The 23,490-nt window shown below is 44.2% G+C and overlaps 1 protein-coding gene, 1 non-coding gene and 1 pseudogene across 2 annotated transcripts; all 3 read right to left on the reverse strand.

The window, feature by feature from the left end:
- Window positions 1-1,105: 1,105 nt before the first annotated feature.
- Window positions 1,106-3,900, reverse strand: LOC109743059 (zinc finger AN1 and C2H2 domain-containing stress-associated protein 16). Its single transcript, XM_020302140.4, has 2 exons — window positions 3,574-3,900; window positions 1,106-2,018 (listed from the first exon to the last, which is right to left on the reverse strand). The coding sequence occupies exons 1-2, from the start codon at window positions 3,670-3,672 to the stop codon at window positions 1,254-1,256; spliced, it is 864 nt and encodes a 287-aa protein (XP_020157729.1). The 5' UTR covers window positions 3,673-3,900; the 3' UTR covers window positions 1,106-1,253.
- Window positions 3,901-7,055: 3,155 nt separating this feature from the next.
- LOC120975051 (U6 spliceosomal RNA) lies at window positions 7,056-7,158 on the reverse strand. Its single transcript, XR_005770896.1, has one exon. It is a non-coding gene; the product is annotated as a U6 spliceosomal RNA (small nuclear RNA).
- A 7,956-nt stretch (window positions 7,159-15,114) lies between these two features.
- On the reverse strand, window positions 15,115-16,703 carry LOC109743061 (uncharacterized; annotated as a pseudogene).
- Window positions 16,704-23,490: the final 6,787 nt, after the last annotated feature.

Consider the following 23,490-nt stretch of genomic DNA (forward strand, 5'->3'; position numbering starts at 1 on the left):
CATCTCCCCCTGATTTTCAGGAGGTGGGGCCGGGCCTTATTTTCTTCCAATCAAATCAAGCCACGTATGCGGGAGCACGGATGGGAGCATGGAAAGGGAGCAGGCAAGTCTCGTCCTCCACTATGGGCCTACGTGCATGTCGTCCAATGAGGAACCACGGTCACGCCTAGTCGGTGCTTACACACTGTGGTTTCTGATGTCGTGCGGTTGTTTCTGACCGTGCTTGACTTCCCCATGCGCGCAACACCATCCTAATTCCGCGCATGCACATGCGGTCTCCAACACTATAAAAATCATGTCGTTCGGTCATCTCATGCCCCATGATCCTCTCCTTCTTCCCTAATCCATCAGACACCGCCGTATCGCCTCGTCGCGCCGTTAGCGCACAAGAAGGCAAGGAAGAAGGTTGCACCGCCAAGGTCGTGACCCACGGGGTCTGATCAGACTTGGACATGATCAAAGCGACGAATGCTACAAGTGCCGAGGAGGAAGTGGAGAAGCGCGCCTTCAAATGCGCTAGCACCGAGCCTTGGTGGAGGTCATGGCCAGTTGGGCCATCGCTGCCAAGACCGACAAGAACCTTCTCCGTTGGCGGGAGGAATTGGCGGCCTCCACCGTCCCGGGCCGCCCACGCAAGCAAGAGTAGCTAAGTTCTTATAATTAATTTGTGTACTTTAATTAGTTATATTTAGTTTACTACCATTTCGATGTATCTAGAGCAACAATCAAATATATTCAAGTATTTAGCAACAATCAAAAGAGTATGTAAAGCTTTGAAAAACACGAAATGTTCATCGATATAGATTGTGAGATGATTATATTTTAGATATGAAAATTTGTGACTTGCAAGAAACCAACTAACATGCTCTGGTTTTTTCACACAAGTGACGATTTTTCATATTTTCATTGGTGCATAGTACATCACAGAAATAGACCACGTATGAATTTATTTATTTTGTAACAAAAAAACAGGAGCCGTTTTGTCCTTGCATGACTGCCGGTGGGCTAGAGTGTTCCAGATACAATAGTTTGGGGTCTCGCAATTTAGTTTGGAGTACATTTAGTTTCTGGTGTCGAGTACGGGATTCATTCAATTGACAATGGCTTGGCTTGAGATAAGACTTTCTTTCATGTGCACAATTCGAGCCCAGAGCTCACTAGAGTACAATCAAATCGAGTAAATGAGGAATAAATTACACAGCAATCAGGCATATAACATAGACATACTCATGAGAAATGACTCACGGGCAGGTTTATGCTTTTGAAGTTCCTCCATGTTCCCTCTCAACATGCTCCACTAGTAACACCGGATCTTGAAATCCCTTGCTACATTTGGGGCAAGCATCAATCGTCACTTTGCCACGGCTCGGTTGCGAGTTGTTCCCATGGGATTTCTCGGCGTGCTCGATTAGGGCCCCCACAGTGGAAAACCTTGCTGGACACTGAACACATTGCTCCACGAGGCCACCACCACTGCTGCTCGGGGTGACCCCATCCTTAGCCTTCTGGACGGCTTCGCTGGTGGCAATGCTCAGTTTCTGCATTCCTGCTTCTGCCGATGATCTGAAACTTGATGCTGCATTCAAAAGGCTGGAGCTCCACCAGGAAGAACCACTGCCACTGCTGTTTGCGCGTGGCTCAACTTTCTGACTTCTTCTTAGCATGTTGGCAAAGGGGAAGGTAGGCTCTGGTTTTCTTGGGCCCGGGCACTTGTGATCAGGACCAAATCTGTGCTTGAGGCAGTGCTCTTTGCTACAATCTTTGCACGTGATTGTGTTTGAAAATGTCAGCTGTTCTCTGCACCCAGGAACTGGGCATTTCTTTTTCTTTGTTGCTCTCTGGTAATTTGATGGATCGCAATCAGTATTAACATGAGACTCCCAGGTGATGTTTGCATCTTCATTTGGATTCAGGCGAACTCCTTTAGCACATAATGGGCAGATGACGACAGTGACATCCTTGTTATTAGCCTTTGGACATTTATGTGATGTATAACTTCGGTGCTGAAGGCAAAAGACCTGAACAATCATACAACAGCCATATCAGCACAATGCCTGGTTACACCCAGTGATGACAGAACTATTTAGACTTAAGGTGCCCGTGCATTTTAAAAGGCAAATAATTTCAGAATGCAAAATAAACTGAATTTCCATAAGAATAAATACTACACATTCTGTAAAAAAAATCGAATACAATTAACTCAGCAAAAAAACTTCATTCTTCACAAATTACTATACATGACTACCATCCTCAATGCAAATGTGCAATCTTATATTTATATTAAGAAAGTCAGGAAGTCCAGAAGGATTGAACACATCTTGGGTGAAAAGAAAAGGATTATTTATCTCTTATATTTAGTCAGTATTCGAAATTCTGCCACACTTCAAAGTTTTTAGACAAATACTTCAGGTAAGCATCGGCGGGGTAATATATAGGGACTGCATGTTGCAATGAGAATTAAAGAGGGGGGGGGGGGGGGGGGGGGGGGGGGGTCAAGGGGTGCAACTGGAACAACACTCGGGTGCTACTGCGGTTATGAATACAACTTTCATCATCAATGCCACCCATACGTGAAAAGTGAAAACAGATCACTCCTAATCGATTAAGCTTCTTTTCCTTTTTCCCTCTGTTTCCAGTTTGGTTGAGTCCAACATTTCTTGATACACCAATAGTTGCCTCTTATTAAGTACAGTAATGCATTAGTAGTGTGCTTCAGGACACTATTGAAAATCTAATATTTCCTTAATTTTAAAAAAAGGCTAGCTCTCATGAAATACATACTCCCTCCGTCCCACAATATAAGATCGTTTTTCAAGCTAACATAGCATGAAAAATGATCTTATATTATGGAACGGAGTGAGTATTTTATACTTAAACCAAGCACACATGTTTGCCTGCTGTTTCTCCAATAATATGCTTTACAAAAAGTTGGTATATGACAATGGCAGTTAGGAACTTAGGATCAAGTAGGTTTTACATTCAAGTCCAGAAACATATGCCCATAAACTAATAACCTAGCACAACGGACTTGAAATGAATGTTTCAATCAACCAAAGCATTCCTTCGGCATCTCCCAAAAGTTCATGCAGAGCATGTCACTATTGATGAAATACTAAGCAGTTAGCAGCGACGCAATAACTCTACTTCAGCAAGAAAGCGAGCAGAAGCACTGCTTCAAGATGGCAGACGTTGACACCCTATTGCACAGAACTGGAGAAAGAAAGGCTCTTCCCTGATGCCCAGGCAACAACATGAATGGCTAAGGGACATTGACAAGAATAATTTGGTTTCCTTTACCATCACCTGAGGTGAGTTCTTATCTTACTTCTTAGTAGGCAATAAGTAAAACCCAGGCAAGGTCTCCCCGCCCAAACTACTAATCCCAGGATCTACTTCAGGAAAACGCGTCTACAGAGAAGGAACGACTCTTGCGTCCCATAATCCACAAAAAACGAATACTCAGACCGGCCGAAGCTCTAAACGCAATTGATCCAATTTCCACGCCAATCAATAGTCAAATTCTGTCAACGAACATAACAACGAATCAGAGGAACAGGGGAGGCGGAAACGTACGAAGTCGCATCGGTCGCAGGTGAAGGGGAGGAAATCGATCTGGTGGCAGTCGCCGACGCTGCAGTGCCGCCCCAGGTCAGGGAACTCCGGCGTGCCCATGGCCCGCCGGAACCACGCGCGCTTCGGGGGATCCGGGCAAACTCGCTGACGCGCGCCCCGTCCGCTCCGACGGCTGCCTCGGTCGCTGCCACCGGCAGGGAAGGGGAAGGGGGAGAAGGTCTCGCTCGTACGCACGCGGAAGGGGCACGAAATCGATTACAAAACGTTTTGACGGTGTGTTTTCGGCCAGGCCCTCGGACCTGCCCGGTACTCGTATGACCGCGGGCCCGTGTTAAGAGTTGGTACGCGTTTTGTTTGTGGGGGGAGATGGAGTCGTCGGTGAGCGGGTAACGAGAAAAGTGTGACCGTACGGTGACTGTAGTCAATCCCCCCCAACCGGCTGATCATGTGCTTGCATCGGTCGTCCAGCCGGCCGTTGGATCGCGCACGATCGAACGGGTGACTTGAAGACAGGAGGGGCAAGTCACACGAAGCTTCTCGAAAGCTTATCGAGTTATCGTCTCATTCGTTTCTATCCAGTCGTGTGATGTGGTGGTCGTCGTCTCGTCTCCTTCCCCTCTCTCTTTGGCACCGAAGCTCGTGCCCCTAATGCCATCCCAATACTCTCATGGTGAACATATTATCACAAGCTGAGGCAACTCCGCGTGCTACACATGGCTCGCCGGATCACAAGGCGACACTATGCGCGAGGACGACCGCTGAGCTCGACGTTGCATGACCAGCGTCGCCACTGCAAGGCGGCATCCTACCTGCTACGGGCTAATGAGGGACACTGTTGCAAGGGGGTCACCGGTGTGGGGGGGCCTCCAAGTCAGTGCAGGAACAGTTTTCCGGCGACGGTAATGTTGTTGCAAGGGATGCTACAAGGCCTGGGTCCGCCGCTCGCCGTGGTGGTGCGAGGGCTCTCTGGGTTGCAACATGGGAGATGTTGCGACTAAATCAGGGTGTTGTTATGGTTGGAACCTTGGCTATGATGGCGACATGGGAGATGTTGCGACTGCGAAATGGGGGATGTTGCAATGCTTGTAACCTTGGCGAACCGGTTTACAACATGGTTCAAGTGACAAGTTCCCGAACGGAACAAGGCTCATGTTTGCACAACACTCGAGAGGAGGATGAGGTGGGGCATTGCGGTGCTGAGGGAATCCAACACCCGATGATGCCTTGACAAATGGTCGAGGAGGCGGTAGGCCTCTTCCAGTGTTCATCCGGCCGACGCCTAGTGTCGTCCCATTTTTTCGAGGAATGGTTAGTCATTGACATGTTTCTATGCAATGTTTTATGGAAAAGTCTTCAATTCCGCGCGCTGATTTTATGGAAGAAATACATCACCCACAATGCTTGACACGTGCCCTTTGTGGATCCACCCACCGCGTCCCCTTTCTTCTCCTTATCTCTTCTTTGAACGAGCGTAACCACATGTTCCTCTCAAACGCAAGGCACGTCTGCTTTGATTCCCCACTTCCTTTCACGACCGTCCAATCTCGGCGGTGAGGACATCAACCTCCCCTGCAGCAGTCTCCACCCACACGCCTCCTCCCAAAACGTTGTTGCTCCACTCAGGTGGTCTGCATCGCTCCACAAAAACACGAGAAAAGAAGTGCCCCTTCCCCCATGGCTGTGATCGGCGCTACGGGGTACCGTTGGTGTTGTGACGGTCAGATGCTGTGAGGGCGGTTGACGGGCATCACGAGATCGGACGTGAATGACTTTGTTGCAAACACCAACGATGTTGCCACGACATGCTTCTACAACGGCGAATGTGCTTTGGAAAAATCGACGAGGCTGCAAAGACGACAACAATGTTGCACCGGGATGCTTCTGCTACGTTAATCCCGCCGTGATGTGCTTCCGCAAACAGTGATTGTACTACAATGACACGGTGCTGCAACGACCGTCATGCTACAATGGCGCAACAATGTTTGCGCTACTGTGGTGATGTTGTGAGCTTTGCTTCGCAACATGCACCATGTTGCAAAATAGTTACACAACATACGCCATGTTGCAAAGTAGTTTCGCTACGGCTGGCCGCATCCTCCCCCTTGAGATAGCCAATGAAAAGTTACTGTGGTCTCTCATGGCCTGAGTAAAGTCGCAACTTTGTCGGATCTCGGCATTGTGTCTAGGCGGCAAGTTGAGTTAAGCGGAGGCAATTTGGTGCATTTTGTTGGTTTAGTTTTATTTAACACAGTACAGAGCATACGCTCATAAATACACACACACACTCACCCATATGAATGCACACACGCACACCCTACCCCTATGAGCACCTATGAGCACCTCTGAGAGACTGAGCCGACACATCATCTTGAGATTGACGAAGACATCATAGATGCTTTCGTAGTCAACGAAAATGTCTTCTCTTACTGAAAGCACATCACCGTAAGGTCTGAAATAAATCCCCAAGAAAATGTGATCACCAATGCCAAGCCTAGAGCTTGGAACCTGGTGGGTTGGTTCCAAATATCTAACCATCCGAGTACGCTCAGTTCGCTATTGGTTTAATTTTGATTTGCCTACACCAGGTTTCATGGATGCGCGCACCTAGCTACTTGGCCTATTTAATAACCAGTAAGTGCAGCGAAGATTGGCTTACTAAAATTGAATTATTTTGCTTTTGCATGCCTCAATTAGTGAGTCAGAAAATGCCTCTGTGCTGCCCGAAGGGCAACACATAACAAAGAATTCATTCCCACTCAAATACTGAGGTCTAGTCCGGATATTTCTTTCTTTTTTAGAGGATCTTTTTTTTGTAGGAAAAGTGATGCTTTTGATTCTTATAAGCTTGCTCATACCAGGTAATTTTTAAATCCTTTCAACTATAATAACGTTGCTTGCAAACTCGCTAAAAATTTTTTTTGGGGGGGGGGGGGGGGGGGGGGGGCGAGGAGTTCATGCCACGCTCAAAATTTTGTTATCTTCTCCTAAATAAATAAATTATGCATTCCTTAAAGTATTATTGGATGTAAAGGATTCAAGACTATCACAATAAATTATTCATGGGTAGGTGCAATTAAAGACACAATTTACTTAATCCAAACATCTTTACAGTAGAGAAAACGTGTTGCCAAATCTATAGCAATATGGTTGTTTTGAATGAAATATCTTAGGGGCCTTTTGTACTTTAAAATACCATAAGAGAGAACGAAATAGTGTCTGGTTGTAAGAAACGTGTTGCCAAAATCAATAAAAATCTGGTTGTATTGAATGGAATGACGCTGGGGCTCTTTTGTACTACTTTAAAATCCCATAAGAGAGAAAGAAACCATGTGTGGCTGTACAAAAAAAAAACAGAAAAGTGCAAGGACCAGGAATGATATGAATAATCCAAGGACTGGTGCGTTAAAAGGAGAGTCTAGCTGGACCGAAAGAAGAAAAGGGCCTGGACAGAAATGTCCAGGGGCCGGTGTGCGAAATCTTTAAAAAATCTGGACCATTTCTCGATTTGTGCGTGTCATCCTTGCGCAGGGGCCATGCTAATCTTCTCTGTATCGTTTCGATTTTATTGGATGTCCCCGAAGGGACAGTACTGCAGCGTAAGGGTTTGCTTATAGAGGTAATAGCACCCCAGGTCCCTGTACTTGCACAACATGTGATGGTTTAGTCTTGTAGTTGCAAAAGTGGATTATTTCATCCCTGAACTTGTCATGGAGGTGCAAGTTTAGTCCTATGCCAACCACAGCCCGCCAAGTGGATGCCAAGTGGACTAGCTTGTCAGCGCGCAGCATTTTGCACTTAGGCCCCTGCCTTCTTCCCTTATTAACCCGCAGTGCACCACCAAGTAGCCGTCGGACAGCTGAACCAAGAGCAACATACTTCACATACAATTCAGCGATCCCATGGAGATCTTTGTTAATATACTAGCGGCATGCAGTGCTTTCACTGAATCCCCTGCAGACTACAGAGGAGGGCAAGGAATGAAGTATAAACATGTAGTATGGAGCAGTGAGCAATTCAAACCTGAAGTCTCAATGTGGTCATGACTGCAGTAACCTTAGGTCTTAACCAGAAAGCAAATCCGATTGCCGTCAAAGGAGCTACTGGACAATGGATTGTTTCACTCCGTTTTGTATGTAGTTGTGGTCCTATCAAGGTTTCAAGGAAAATCGTGGGGCAAGTTTAATCGTGGGCCAAGTTTCCTCCTGTTAGCGCTATAATATCCAATGTTCGCTCACCACACAAGACCACCCTGATCTCATAATGGCTGCAACCACAGACAAGACAACACACGATGCAATCAGTTTATACAAATCAGTGGGGTTTCAGTATAGACTTATCTGCTAAGCTGTAGTTCCATAAACCCGCAAAAAGAATACATGTGAGTAATAAGATCCAAGAACTGAGCTCAAACTAATTCTAGAGTGCGGTCACCTGAGGGTCCCGGTACATTACCGATATCACCCGAAACTTTTCCGGTGACCAAAACAGGACTTCCCATATATAAATCTTTACCTCCGGACCATTCCGGAACTCCTCATGACGTCCGGGATCTCATCCGGGACTCCGAACAACATTCGGTAACCACGTATATCTTTTCCCTATAACCCTAGCGTCATCGAACCTTAAGTGTGTAGACCCTACGGGTTCGGGAACCATGCAGACATGACCGAGACGTTCTCCGGTCAATAACCAACAGCGGGATCTGGATACCCATGTTGGCTCCCACATGTTCCACGATGATCTCATCGGATGAACCACGATGTCGGGGATTCAATCAATCCCGTATACAATTCCCTTTGTCTATCGGTATGTTACTTGCCCGAGATTCGATCGTCGGTATCCCTATACCTTGTTCAATCTCGTTACCGGCAAGTCTCTTTACTCGTTCCGTAACTCACATCATCCCGTGATCAACTCCTTGGTCACATTGTACACATTATGATGATGTCCTACCGAGTGGGCCCAGAGATACCTCTCCGTTTACACGGAGTGACAAATCCCAGTCTCGATTCGTGCCAACCCAACAGACACTTTCGGAGATACCTGTAGTGCACCTTTATAGCCACCCAGTTACGTTGTGACGTTTGGTACACCCAAAGCATTCCTACGGTATCCGGGAGTTGCACAATCTCATGGTCTAAGGAACTGATACTTGACATTAGAAAAGCTCTGAGCAAACGAACTACACGATCTTGTGCTAGGCTTAGGATTGGGTCTTGTCCATCACATCATTCTCCTAATGATGTGATCCCGTTATCAACGACATTCAATGTCCATGGTCAGGAAACCGTAACCATCTATTGATCAACGAGCTAGTCAACTAGAGGCTTACTAGGGACATGGTGTTGTCTATGTATCCACACATGTATCTGAGTTTCCTATCAATACAATTCTAGCATGGATAATAAACGATTATCATGAACAAGGAAATATAATAATAACCTATTTATTATTGCCTCTAGGGCATATTTTCAACAGTCTCCCACTTGCACTAGAGTCAATAATCTAGTTCACATCGCCATGTGATTAACACTCATAGGTCACATCACCATGTGACCAACATCAAAGAGTTCACTTGAGTCAACAATCTAGTTCACATCACTATGTGATTAACACTCAATGTGTTCTGGTTTGATCATGTTATGCTTGTGAGAGAGGTTATTAGTCAACGGGTCTGAACCTTTCAGATCCGTGTGTGCTTTACGAATATCTATGTCATCTTGTGGATGCTACCACGCGCTATTTGGAGCCATTTCAAATAATTGCTCTACTATACGAATCCGGTTTACTACTCAGAGTCATCCGGATTAGTGTCAAAGTTCGCATCGACGTAACCCTTTACGACGAACTCCCTTTCACCTCCATAATCGAGAAAATTCCTTAATCCACTAGGTACTAAGGATAAGTTGGACCGCTGTCATGTGATCCATTCCTGGATCACTATTGTACCCCTTGACCAACTCATGGCAAGGCACACTTCATGTGCGGTACACAACATAGCATACTGTAGAGCCTACGTCTAAAGCATAGGGGACGACCTTCGTCCTTTCTCTCTCTTCTGCTGTGGTCAGGTCTTGAGTCTTACTCAATACTCACACCTTGTAACACAGCCAAGAACTCCTTTGCTGATCTATTTTGAACTCTTTTCAAAATTGTGTCAAGGTGTGTGTTCTTTGAAAGTATCATCAGGCGTCTTGATCTATCTCTATAGATCTTGATGCCCAATATGTAAGCAGCTTTATCTAGGTCTTCCTTTGAAAAACTCCTTTCAAACAACCCTTTATGCTTTCCAGAAATTTTACATCATTTCGGATCAACAATATGTCATTCACATATACTTATCAGAAATGTTGTAGCGCTCCCACTCACTTTATTGTAAATACAAGTTTCTAACAAACTTTGTATAAACCCAAAAACTTTGATCACTCCATCAAAGCGTATATTCTGACTCCGAGATGCTTGCTCTAATCCATGGAAGGATCGCTGGAGCTAGCATACCTTTTAGCATCCTTAGGATCGACAAAACCTTTCTGATCGTATCACATACAACCTTTCCTTACGAAAACTGGTAAGGAAACTTGTTTTGACATCCATCTGCCAGATTTCATAAATGCAGCTAATGCTAACATGATTCCAACGGACTTAAGCATCGCTACGGATGAGAAAATCTCATCGTAGTCAACTCCTTGAACTTGTGAAAATACTCTTTGCCACAAGTCGAGCTTCATAGATGGTAACATTACCGTCCATGTCCGTCTTCTTCTTAAAGATCCATTTATCTCGGATTTCATGGCTTCGAGCCATTCGTCGGAATATGGGCCCACCATCGCTTCTCCATAGCTCGTAGGTTCATCGTTGTCCAACAACATGATTTCCAAGATAGGATTACGCATTACTCTGAAGTAGTACGCATCCTCGTCGTCCTACGAGGTTTGGTAGTGACTTGATCCAAAGTTTTATGATCACTATCATAAGCTTCCACTTCAATTGGTATAGGTGCCACAGGAACAACTTCCTGTGCCCTGCTACACACTAGTTGAAGTGACGGTTCAATAACCTTATCAAGTCTCCACCATCCTCCCACTCAATTCTTTCGAGAGAAACTTTTCATCGAGAAAGGACTCGTTTCTAGAAGCAATTACTTTTGCTTCCAGATCTAAAATAGGAGGTATACCCAACTGTTTTGGGTATTCTTATGAAGATGTATTTATCCGCTTTGGGTTCGAGCTTATCAGCCTGAAACTTTTTCACATAAGCTTCGCAGCCCCAAACTTTTAAGAAACGACAACTTAGGTTTCTCTAAACGGTGTCGTCTCAACGGAATTGCGTGGTGCCCCTTTTAAAGTGAATGCGGTTATCTCTAATGCCTAACCCATAAACGATAGTGGTAATTCGATAAGAGACATCATGGTATGCACCATATCCAATAGGGTGCAGTTATGATGTTCGGACACACCATCACACTATGCTGTTCCAGGCGGTATTAATTGTGAAACACTTTCCACAATGTCTTAATTGTGTGCCAAACTCGTAACTCAGATACTCATCTCTATGATCATATCACAGACATTTTATCCTCTTGTCACGACGATCTTCAACTTCACTCTGAAATTACTTGAACCTTTCAATAATTCAGACTTGTGTTTCATCAAGTAAATATTCTCAGCATCTACTCAAATCATCTGTGAAGTAAGAACATAACGATATCCACTGCATGCCTCAGCATTCATTGGACTGCATACATCAAAATGTATTACTTCCAATAAATTGCTCTCTTGTTCCATCTTACTGAAAACGAGGCCTTTCAGTCATCTTGCCCATGTGGTATGATTTGCATGTCTCAAGTGATTCAAAATTAAGTGAGTCCAAACGATCCATCTGCATGGAGTTTCTTCATGCATATATACCAATAGACATGGTTCGCATGTCTCAATCTTTTCAAAAACGAGTGAGTCCAAAGATCCATCTACATGGAGCTTCTTCATGCGTTTTATCCCAATATGACTCAAATAGCAGTGCCACAAGTATGTGGTACTATCATTACTTTTGGCATGAACATGTGTATCACTACGATCGAGATTCATTTTAGGTGCAAGACCATTGAAGGTATTATTCAAATAAACAGAGTAACCATTATTCTCCTTAAATGAATAACCGTATTGCGATAAACATAATCCAATCATGCTCAACGCAAACACCTAATCTCGATAGTAGAGGGAGCATGCGATGCTTGATCACATCAACCTTGTAAACACCTCCATCACATATCGTCATCTCACCTTTAGCTAGTCTCCATTTATTCCGCAGCTTTTATTTCGAGTTACTAACACTTAGCAACCGAACCGGTATCTAATACCCTAGTGCTGCTAGGAGTACTAGTAAAGTACACATTCATATAACGTATATCCAATATACTTCTGTCGACCTAGCCTGCCTTCTCATCTACCAAGTATCTAGGGTAGTCCTGCTTCAGTGACCGTTCCCCTCATTACAGAAGCACTTAGTCTCGGGTTTGGGTTCAACCTTGGGATTCTTCACTAGAGCAGCAAATGATTTGCTGTTTCATGAAGTGTCCCTTTTGCCCTTGCCCTTCTAGAAACTAGTGGTTTTACTAACCATCAACAATTGATGCTCCTTCTTGATTTATACTTTCGCGGTGTCAAACATCGCGAGTTGCTCAAGGATCATCATGTCTATCCCCGATATGTTATAGTTCATCACGAAGCTCTAATAGCTTGGTGGCAGTGACTATGGAGAACCATCACTATCTCATCTGGAAGATTAACTCCCACTCGATTCAAGTGATTGTAGTACTCAGACAATCTGAGCACATGCTCAACGATTGAGCTTTTCTCCCTTAGTTTGCAGGCTTAAGAAACTTGTCAGAGGTCTCACACCTCTTGACGTGGGCACTAGTCTGAAATCCCAATTTCAATCTTCGGAACATCTCATATGTTCTGCGACATTTCAAAACGTCTTTGGTGCCACAATTCTAAACCGTTAGCATTACGCACTGAACTATCACGTAGTCATCAAAACGTGCCAACCCAACAGACACTTTCAGAGATACCTGTAGTGTACCTTTATAGCCACCCAGTTACGTTGTGATGTTTGGCACACCCAAAGCATTCCTACGGTATCCAGGAGTTGCACAATCTTACGGTCTAAGGAAATGATACTTGACATTCGAAAAGCTTTAGCAGACGAACTACACGATCTTGTGCTATGCTCAGGATTGGGTCTTGTCCATCACATCATTCTCCTAATGATGTGATCCCGTTATCAACGACATCCAATGTCCATGGTCAGGAAACCGTAACCATCTATTGATCAACGAGCTAGTCAACTAGAGGCTCACTAGGGACATGTTGTGGTCTATGTATTCACACATGTATTACGATTTCCGGATAACACAATTATAGCATGAACAATAGACAATTATCATGAACAAGGAAATACAATAATAACCATTTTATTATTGCCTCTAGGGCATATTTCCAACACTCATCTCTAACAGTCTATATCAAGAATAGCCAACTATTGTGAACTCAAGGTAAAGTAATAACAATTTGAGAGTTAAAAGAAACTGAAGTAATTAAGCGGAACATAAGATTTCTGGAACAACTCAGAATTGCCCAGTACCAAAGACAAGAAACAAGAGATCGGGTAAAACAAAAAAAATCTAGAGAGTTCCTGCATAACTTGTGGCATGTGATCAAAATTGAAGGAAATATGCCCTAGAGGCAATAATAAAGTTGTTATTTATATTTCCTTATATCATGATAAATGTTTATTATTCATGCTAAAATTGTATTAACCGGAAACTTAGTACATGTGTGAATACATAGACAAACACGCGTCACTAGTATGCCTCTACTTGACTAGCTCGTTGAATCAAAGATGGTTAAGTTTCCTAGCCATAGACATGAGTTGTCATTTTATTAACGGGATCACATCATTAGAGAATGATGTGATTGACCTGACCCATTCCGTTAGCTTAGCATTTGATCGTTTAGTATATTGCTATTGCTTTCTTCATGACTTATACATGTTCCTATGACTATGAGATTATGCAACTCCCGAATACCGGAGGAACACTTTGTGTGCTACCAAACGTCACAACGTAATTGGGTGATTATAAAGGTGCTCTACAGGTGTCTCCGATGGTACTTGTTGAGTTGGCATAGATCGAGATTAGGATTTGTCACTCCGATTGTCGGAGAGGTATCTCTGGGCCCTCTCGGTAATACACATCACTATAAGCCTTGCAAGCAATGCAACTAATGAGTTAGTTGCGGGATGATGTATTACGGAACGAGTAAAGAGACTTGCCGGTAACGAGATTGAACTAGGTATTGAGATACTGACGATCGAATCTCGGGCAAGTAACATACCGATGACAAAGGGAACAACGTATGTTGTTATGCGGTTTGACCGATAAAGATTTTCGTAGAATATGTAGGAGCCAATATGAGCATCCAGGTTCCGCTATTGGTTATTGACCGAAAACATGTCTCGGTCATGTCTACATAGTTCTCGAACCCGTAGGGTCCGCACGCTTAACGTTCGGTGACGATCGGTAATATGAGTTTATGTGTTTTGATATACCAAAGGTAGTTCGGAGTCCCGTATATGATCACGGACATGACGAGGAGTCTCGAAATGGTCGAGACATAAAGATCAATATATTGGATGACTATGTTTGGACTTCGGAAGGGTTCCGGGCAAGTTCGAACAAATACCAGAGTACCGGGGGGTTACCGGAACCCCCCGGGGAGTGTAATGGGCCTATTGGGCCTTAGTGGAGAAGAGGAGGGGCAGCCAGGGCAGGCCACGCGCGCCCTCCCCCTCTAGTCTGAATTGGACAAGGAGGGGGGCGGCGCCCCCCTTTCCTTCCCCCTCTCTCCTCCTTCCCTCTCTCCTACTCCTACTCTTGGAAGGGTTGGAGTCCTACTCCCGGTGGGAGTAGGACTCCCCTTGGGGCGCGCCTAGGAGGGCCGGCCCATAGACACACAAGTTGATCAGTTGATCTTTTAGCCGTGTGCGGTGCCCCCCTCAACCATAATCCACCTCGGTCATATCGTAGCGGTGCTTAGGCGAAGCCCTGCGTCGGTAGCATCATCATCACCGTCATGCTGACCGAACTCTGCCTCGAAGCTCTGCTGGATCGTGAGTTCGTGGGACGTCACCGAGCTGAACGTGTGCTGAACTCGGAGGTGCCGTGTGTTCGGTACTTAGATCGGTCGGATCGTGAAGACGTACGACTACATCAACCGCGTTATCATAACGCTTCCGCTTACGGTCTACGAGGGTACGTGAACGACACTCTCCCCCCTCGTTGCTATGCATCACCATGATCTTGCGTGTGCGTAGGAATTTTTTTGAAATTACTACGTTCCCAAACAAAAATAGGGTACTCAACATGATAGGAATATGAGTAATCCGCAGCTAACCATTCTCTAATATATCACATCTGACACAAAAATCCAGTAATAATTTCTCAAGCAAAACATACCAGTAATATATATGAAAAACAATCAAAGCCATATGGTCACATAGATTCCATATTTGATAGTCTTGTATTGCAGTTTACCAGCACAAACCGGGGACAATGATACAGTTTCCCTACCTAACAAAAAAGTACAGCTATGTTTTCCTAGAGAGAGTTCGCTGTTTCGTGCCATGCTCCACAACTTTCTCTTCAACGTGCAATCCTTTCCTCCGCCTCACAGAATTCATAAGTTTCTTGGCCAAGTTTGGCCCAATGCTTGCCCCATCTCCAAATTCTTCAATCTCCTCCTGTGACTTTGGGATAAAAAAAGGGTCCTCCTGAATAGCATCCCAATGGCTAAAAACAAGCAGCGCGCTGGCTGCACCTGATGTTAATGTCCTGAGCTGACTAGAAAATCCAATGCTCTCGGCAACATGCAAGTAAGCATGCACTCTAAATACTGAAGTCCCTTCTTGCATTTCTTCTTTTAAAATCTTCGCTCGTCTCCTGCCAAGAACTGCATATGTTGAACCTAGTTGCTGAGTCGGGGTGGTCAATTCACAGAAATACATGCCTTCGACAAGCCTTGGGTTGTTCTGAAGAACGGCTGCTCGGCATGCTTCTTTAACTGCGGTTATTACTTGGCCACTGAAGATGTTGTATTGATCAGATTGATGGGCAGCATCAGAGTTGCCAGCAAATATGTAAGGCTCAATGATAAATGCCAGATCCCACATTGGTTCGTCACATAAAGGCCCTGTGTTCGTGGTAAACTGAAATCCTGAAAGAATGCTGTTCCATAGTGCCACAGATTCTAGATGTAACGATTCAGGAGTATCTGCTGATGATTTACTGCTGTCAGGAATATGGTTAGCTTCAGCATCAGATCCACTCACAAACCCCAATCTCTCAAAAAAAAATCTGCTCTACCACGCACAAGAATACCTTGCCTTCCATCTTCCATGGTTATCACACCATCACTTGATTCAACATCCTCTCAGCAAAGCAGAGGCGCTGGCGCCAAGCTTGGTGGCATACAACTCTACGAAGTGGTGGATGCGGAAGCCCCAGCCATCGAGGGCGCAGGCGAAGACGACATTGCCCTTTTGGGGCTGGAAGGCGTCCTCCTCATCGTCGTCAGCATCTTCCGGGGGATCGTCCTGTGAGGCTGACGAGCTGGAGGATGGTTGGTCCTCGAGGGACGCGAGGACGGAGAAGTAGGAGTGCGAGCGCAGCGCGGAGTAGATGGAGTTGACGTCGGCGAGGATGCGGTGCAGGCGCGTATCGGCCTCGGCGTGGGTGAGGTGGAGCTCGGTGATGAGGCGGTCGAGCTTGTTGAGGACGAGGCAGGGGCGGAGGCGCTCGAGGAAGGCCTGGCGCAACGCGGCGTGGGTCTGGATGTGGACGCTCTCGACGGCGTCGACGAGGATGAGCGCCGAGTCGGAGAGGCGCGCGGCGGAGGAGACCTCGGAGCAGAAGTCGATGTGGCCCGGGGAGTCGTCGGACGACGAGCTGTATCCTTCACTCCAAGATACCATGGCGGCGAGCTGGACGGCGGCGGCGAGCTGGAGCAGGGGAAGGGAGGCGAGGGACCAGAGAGGTGAGTGGAGGGGTGAGCTGCCGACAGGTTTCGAAAGAATATTCCAAAGAATATACCAACACAGGTGCCACTTGGTGGTGCACTGCGGGTTGATAAGGAAAGAAGGCAGGGGCCTAACTGCAAAATGCTGCGCGCTGACCTGCTAGTCCACTTGGCATCCACTTGCCGGGCTGTGATTAGCCTAGGACTAAACTTGCACCTCCATTTTCAGGATGAAATAATTCATTTTTGCAACTACAAGGACTAAACCATCACATATTGTGCAAGTACAGAGACCTAGGGTGCTATTACCTCTTGCTTATAAGCCGATTGTTTGTTGGCTCGCTGCGCGAGGTGGGACTTTAGGCAGCCTGATAACTCACGCCCGTGTCTGTTGGCGCACCAGAGGACCTGAAGTCGGCCCAAAGTTAACAGAGAGCCTCGTGGGCTTCTATCATTCTGCCCCTTCCCGTCAGTCCGTCGCACATACTCCATAAGATATCATCATCGAAAAGAAAAAATGCCCTAAAAAATCAAAAAGAAGAAAAATACTCGCATGCACAGTTAATACGTATACTCGCTGGCCTTTCTTCTAAGAAAGCTATACTTGCTAACGCCTCGTAAAATGCCTGGTTGCTACTCCCTCCGTCCCAAAATGTAAGACGTTTTTTGACAGTACATTTTGGGACGGGGGGAGTAGTAAGCAGTGTGTGACGTGTACATGCTCTTCGCAAAATAGAAAACAAAAATACGCGTACATACTCAAATTGTAACTATTGTGTGACGTACGACACGACAAGGTTTTTTTTTAGGGTTCACGACAAGGTTTCTATGTACCAGGTTTTTGACAGGTTTTTTTTAGACAAACTGCAAAGCTTTATTAGGTCGTCACAATGTTTACAGGGACGAAATCAAGATCGTTGGGCTGGCCTAACCAAGCATGGCGGCCAACTCCAAGAGATAAAGCATACTTTGCAAGTTTGTGAGCCTCGATATTCGAGCTCTTAAATTCATGAACGATATTACAAGTATTAAAAGCACTCTCATGTTGTATGATTTCATGCACAATTGCACCGTAGCTCCCTTTGTATTGCTGTTGGATATCGTCGACGGCCACCTTGCAATTCGAAGCAACATGAATCCTCCTGACGTAGAGATCATCTGCTAACGCCAGTGCCTCCCTGAGAGCGAGTGTCTCAAGGGTGCCTGGGTCTGATAGATTGGAAAACACCACCGCTGAAGCTCCTAAGAAAACTCCATCTCGGTTTCTACATATTGCTCCAACTGCACCATGCGATCGTCCAACCGCGGCATCTACATTGATTTTTACCAGCCCCACAGGCGGTGCGATCCAGTGATTTGGACCCCGCTGTAGCGCCCTGTTTCCGACTGCACCTGGCTCCTGGAGTGCTTTTAGCTCTCCAATGTAGGATTTGACAAAGCCGTTGATGGCGAAGGGTGTTTGGAAGATGTCCTCATACATGGCCTTTCTGCATGCACTCCACAGCGCCCATAAGGTGACAACAAAAACAAGGAAATCCTCTTGGTTCAAAGCTTCGTGCATACCAAACAGCCATCTCTTTGCATTTTCCTCTCTGCATGTGCTCAGTTTGTCGAGGACAGCTTCTGACGAAAGTGCCCAAGTGCTCCTTGAAACCGAGCAGTCCACTAGAGCATGGCGCCAAGTGTCGTCAGCCCCGCAAAGACAGCAAGCTCTGGAAGTTGACATGTTCCAGTGATGAAGGAGTGCGGCTGTGGGGATAGTGTGTTTGGCGAGCCTCCATAAGAAAATTTTCAGCTTTGAAGGAACTCTGATCCGCCACAGCTCGGACCAACCTTGGTCTATACCCAGGGAGTCGGAAGAGGCCCCCTGTTCATACAACCATGCCTCCCTACTAAGCTTTGTTTGCTGAAGCATCTGATACGCTGATCGCACAGAAAAGTTGCCCTTACGTTCCTCGGACCAGGCCCAAAAATCATCCGTTTGTCGTGTGCAAAGAGGTATTTGTAATATGACTGCAGCATCTATCGGTATGAACACCGACCGAACCAAGTTCTCGTTCCAGGATGATGAAGTATGGTCTATCAACTGGGCCACTCTCGTCGGTGGATCAGGGACTAGAGAGGCGATCGGCCTTTTCATACTTGGTCTCGGCATCGAGTTATCCTCCCATATTTTTGTTGTTTCACCGTCTCCGATTCCGCGCACCAGCCCCTGCACCATGATGTCTCGGCCGTCTAAGATAGCTCGCCATATCTATGAGGGGTGTGATCCCAAAGTTGCACCAAAAAAAATCTGTGTTTGGATGATAGACTGCTTTCAAGATCCTCGCGCTCAGAGACAGGGGGTTTTGCAACATGCGCCAGGACTGCCGAGCTAGGAGGGCCAAATTAAAGATCTCCATATCCCGAAAGCCAAGGCCTCTGAGGTGCTTTGGTAAGGTCATCACATCCCATGCCATCCAACTGGGCTTCCATTTTCCTTGTTTGCTTCCCCACCAGAATTGTCTGATTAGCGAAGTAACACTTTCACACAGTCCTGGAGGAAGACGAAAGCATGCCGTCGAGTATACTGGTATTGCTTGGGCAACTACCTTGATCAGTACCTCTTTCCCTGCAGAAGATAAGAGTTTTTCCATCCAACCTCTCACCTTTTCCCAAACTCGATCCCTCAAATATTTGAAGGTCCCGTTCTTCGAGTGTCCAACCTCTGTTGGCATTCGCAGATACCTGTCACTGAGGGATTCGTTACGCACATTTAGAACATTCTTCATATCATCTCTTACCGCTTGCGGGCATCCTCTGCTGAAAAAGATCGATGACTTGTCATGATTTATCCTCTGTCCCCATGCCAAACAGTACGTTTCCAGTAGGTTTAATGCCGCTACTGCCCCCTCATTTCCTGACTTAAAAAGCAGCAGGCTGTCATCTGCGAAAAGCAAAAGGTTTTTGACAGGTAAACATAATTGATTTAGGACCATGATAACTCACGCCCGTTTGGTCTGCAAGACTCCCATCCCGAACGAGTTTGGTGGGAGAGGCGGGTTCCTATATCGCGCATAGGGCGCCCCGAGCGACCAGGCGCGCACCCCCACTGGCGCGTTGAGCGCTCGTATGGGCTGGCCCATATCCCATTTATTTTTGTTTTTGTTTTTCCTTAGCTCTCTTTTTCCTTTTCCTTTTTCCTTTTTCCTTCCTGTTTCCCCTTTTCGCTTTCTTTTTCTTTTTTCCTTTTCTTTCCAAATTTGTGCACATTTTTTTGTATCATATTCAAAAAATGTTCGCAATGTGTAAAAATGCTCAACGATTCAAAAAATGTTCATAAAATTCCTTTTTTATTCATAGGATTGAAAAAATGTTCATCAAAATTCAAAATTTTCTCATCGAATTAAAAAAATGTTCACCAAATTAAAAATTGTTCATCAATTTGAAAATTTGTTCCCCAAATGTAGAATTTGTTTTTTGATTTCAAAATTTGTTCATCAAATTAAAAATTTGTTCGTTTTCTTTTTGTCTTTTCTTACAAAATTTGTGAACATTTTTTGTATAAAATTCAAAAAATGTTCATCAATGTGTAAAAATGTTCATAAAATTCATTTTTTATTCATCGGATTGAAAAAATGTTCGTCAAAATTCCAAATTTGTTCATCGAATTAAAAAATGTTCATCAAATTCGAAATTTGTTCATCAATTTCAAAAATTGTCCACCAAATTCAAAAATTGTTCATCATCGATTTCAAAATTTGTTCAATGAATTCAAACTTTGTTAATCCGTTTTTTAAAAAATATTCTTAAATAGAATTTTTGTTCATAAAGTTTAAAAAATGTCCAACGTATTCAAATTTTGTTCATCAAATATATAAAAATGTTCATCACTATTAGAAAGATTCTCATATAAATTTGTTCGTAAAAATAAATAAATTTTCATTAAAATTGAAAAAAAATCATTATTTTGAAATCAAGAACATTTGTTTTTACAAAATTCACTTTTCTAAATTATGAATTATTTTGAAGAAAAACATAAAGCAAAATAGTAAAAAACAACAAATTAAAGAAAACTGGGGCTGTGGGCCTGCCCACTAGGGGCACACGGGAGCGGACGGGTGCGCGCTGGCATGTTCGCCAGCGCGTCACGCGCCATATAGGAGCTCCCGTGGGAGAGACCCCCCAGCGCGAACCCTATGGCACCACGGGCCTTTTTAAATGGGCCTCCCCTCAACCAAACGCCATCGTTAATCCAAAAAAAAGACATATAAAGGCCCAATTTCCTCTTGGCTACTGTCAGGCCTTATTAAACCTGGAATTTGGACTTGATTTTTATTACAATTTTTCTAAAAAAACCCCATGAGACTATGTAATAAACTGCCATCATGTTCAAATGTATCAGAACTTGATGAAAAAATATTTGGCATGTGATGTCCATGTAAATTGCCGTGGTATACAAAAAGAAATTACCATGCTTTATTCAACAAATTTGTCGTGTTTCAAAAATAATGTACAAACAAACAGAATTTATTATAGTTGCCATGGTTCAAACAATAAAAGTGCCATGGTCGCAGGAAGTAAATTTGCCATGGTACATATATAATTTTGCTATGGTCTAAAAAATACAAAAAATAGCCATGGTCCAAACAAAAGGAAAATAATTGCCATGGTTGAAAAAGAAATCTACCATGGTGCAAACAATACAGTTGCCACGGTTCATAATTTTTTTGACATGTATGAAATTTGAATTTACCATGGTTGAAACAATAAAAATTCCGTGGTCATAGAAATAATTTGCCATGGTCCATGCTATAATTTTGCCATGGTCTGAAATAAAAGAAGTATCCATGGTCCAAACAAAAAGAAATAATTTCCCTGGTTGAAAAAGAAATATGCCATGGTGCAAACAATAAAGTTGCCATGATTAACAAAAAAATGTTGCCATGGTTCGAACAATAAAAATGCCATGGTCATAGAAATAAATTTGCCATGGTTAGGAAAGAAAATTTGCATTGGGCAAAAAATGTCATGGTCTTTTAATTGGAATGTGGAAAAAAAACCTTTGAACTTGCCATGGCAACACATCCTAAAGTTGCCATGGCAAGTGTTATATGGCGTGTGAAAGACTTATAACTTGCCCGATAAAAACAACTTAATTTGCCATGGCAAAAACGCATCTTAAATTGCCATGGCAAAATATATATTTTGGTTTCATGTCAAAACACACCGTTAAAAACATCTAAACTTGCCATAGTAACATATCTTAAAATTTGCCCTGGCAAGTGTTAAATTGGCATGCAAATATAACTCCAAATTTCCATGGCAAAACACATCTTAAATTGCCACGGTAAACAAGTGTTTTTTTACTTTCATGTGAAAACACACTGTAAAAAAAAACCTGCCAACATATCTTAAAATTTGCCATGGCAAGTATTCATTGGCGTGTGAATAGAACTACAAATTGCTATGGCAAAAACACATCTTAAAATTGCCACGGCAAAAAAGTGTATTTTAGTTTCATGTCAAAACACACCGTAAAAATCATCTAATCTTGCCATGGCAAGTGTTAATTGGCGTGTGAATAGAACTCCAAATAGTCATGGCAAATAGTGTATGTTAGTTTCATGTCAAAACACACCGTAAAAAAAATCTAAACTTGCCATGGCGGCGACGGAGGTGGGAATCAATGAAATGGGTGTTTTGGGGGGGGGGGGGCGCAAATTGTTGGTTGTTTTACATGGAAATTTTGATTTTCAATCTTGGAAGGGGCCATGACTCCTGCTCACCCTCCCCCCACCCCAACCCACTAAGCCCCGTCACTAGTTGTATCCATCCTCACCAAGTCATGCATGCCACACATGTTTGTCAAAATGCCTCAAAACCGCTAGGTTGCTAACTTAACACAAATTATTTTGAGGTGCAAAAATAATATTTCACAAATACATCTCTTTTAGTGTCTACCCAACAACGCGCCGGGACAATTAAATAGCTAAACACGAGCAGATAAATGTATCAGAGACGATGTTGGATGTTGAGATGAACGCTGGATTATACTCCCTCCATCCGGAATTACTTAACACTCAAATGGATGTATCTAGTGCTAGACGAAGGAAGTATTGATTAAGGAAAACAAGTACAAAAGAAATACCATGATCTAGGACCGTGTCCTCGCTTTATGAAAAGACCCTAAGAAAAATTAGAAGTACATCTTATCCCACAAGAAAATACTTATAAATTGGATCCGCCACCACTCGCTTCGTCGTCGCCGCATCTTCGGAGGAGAGAGTGAAAACAAGAAAGGTAGCAATGGTGTCGCCCGCATAGGCCTGCAGATGTAAACCCCTTGTTGATGTTGCCACAGTAGCCACCCGTTGTGTATGATGGGATATGGGGGACGATGCCAATTCGACGGGGTGCGAGCCTCGATTTATGTCGACAGTCAAACTAGCGTCACCAGCGAGAACTCGTGACCTAGTCTGTGATCGCCCATGGGTGGGAACATGAAGGAAATATGCCCTAGAGGCAATAATAAAGTTGTTATTTATATTTCCTTATATCATGATAAATGTTTATTATTCATGCTAGAATTGTATTAACCAGAAACTTGATACATGTCTGGATACATAGACAAAACACAGTGTCCCTAGTAAGCCTCTACTAGACTAGCTCGTTAATCAAAGATGGTTAAGTTTCCTAACCATAGACATGTGTTGTCATTTGATGAACGGGATCACATCATTAGGAGAATCATGTGATGGACAAGACCCATCCGTTAGCTTAGCACAATGATCGTTAAGTTTTATTGCTATTGCTTTCTTCATGGCATATACATATTCCTTTGACTATGAGATTATGCAACTCC

The sequence above is a fragment of the Aegilops tauschii genome, chromosome 2 (assembly GCF_002575655.3).
Source record: "Aegilops tauschii subsp. strangulata cultivar AL8/78 chromosome 2, Aet v6.0, whole genome shotgun sequence".
In the NCBI taxonomy this organism is placed as follows: domain Eukaryota; kingdom Viridiplantae; phylum Streptophyta; class Magnoliopsida; order Poales; family Poaceae; genus Aegilops; species Aegilops tauschii.

What these genes read in the sequence shown, in the direction of transcription:
- LOC109743059 (XM_020302140.4), bottom strand. Translation starts at nt 3,672, where the DNA reads ATGGGCACGCCGGAGTTCCCTGACCTGGGGCGGCACTGCAGCGTCGGC. An exon ending in CCTGCGACCGATGCGACTTC is followed by an intron (nt 2,019 to 3,573) that starts GTACGTTTCCGC and finishes ATGATTGTTCAG; the next exon opens with GTCTTTTGCCTTCAGCACCG.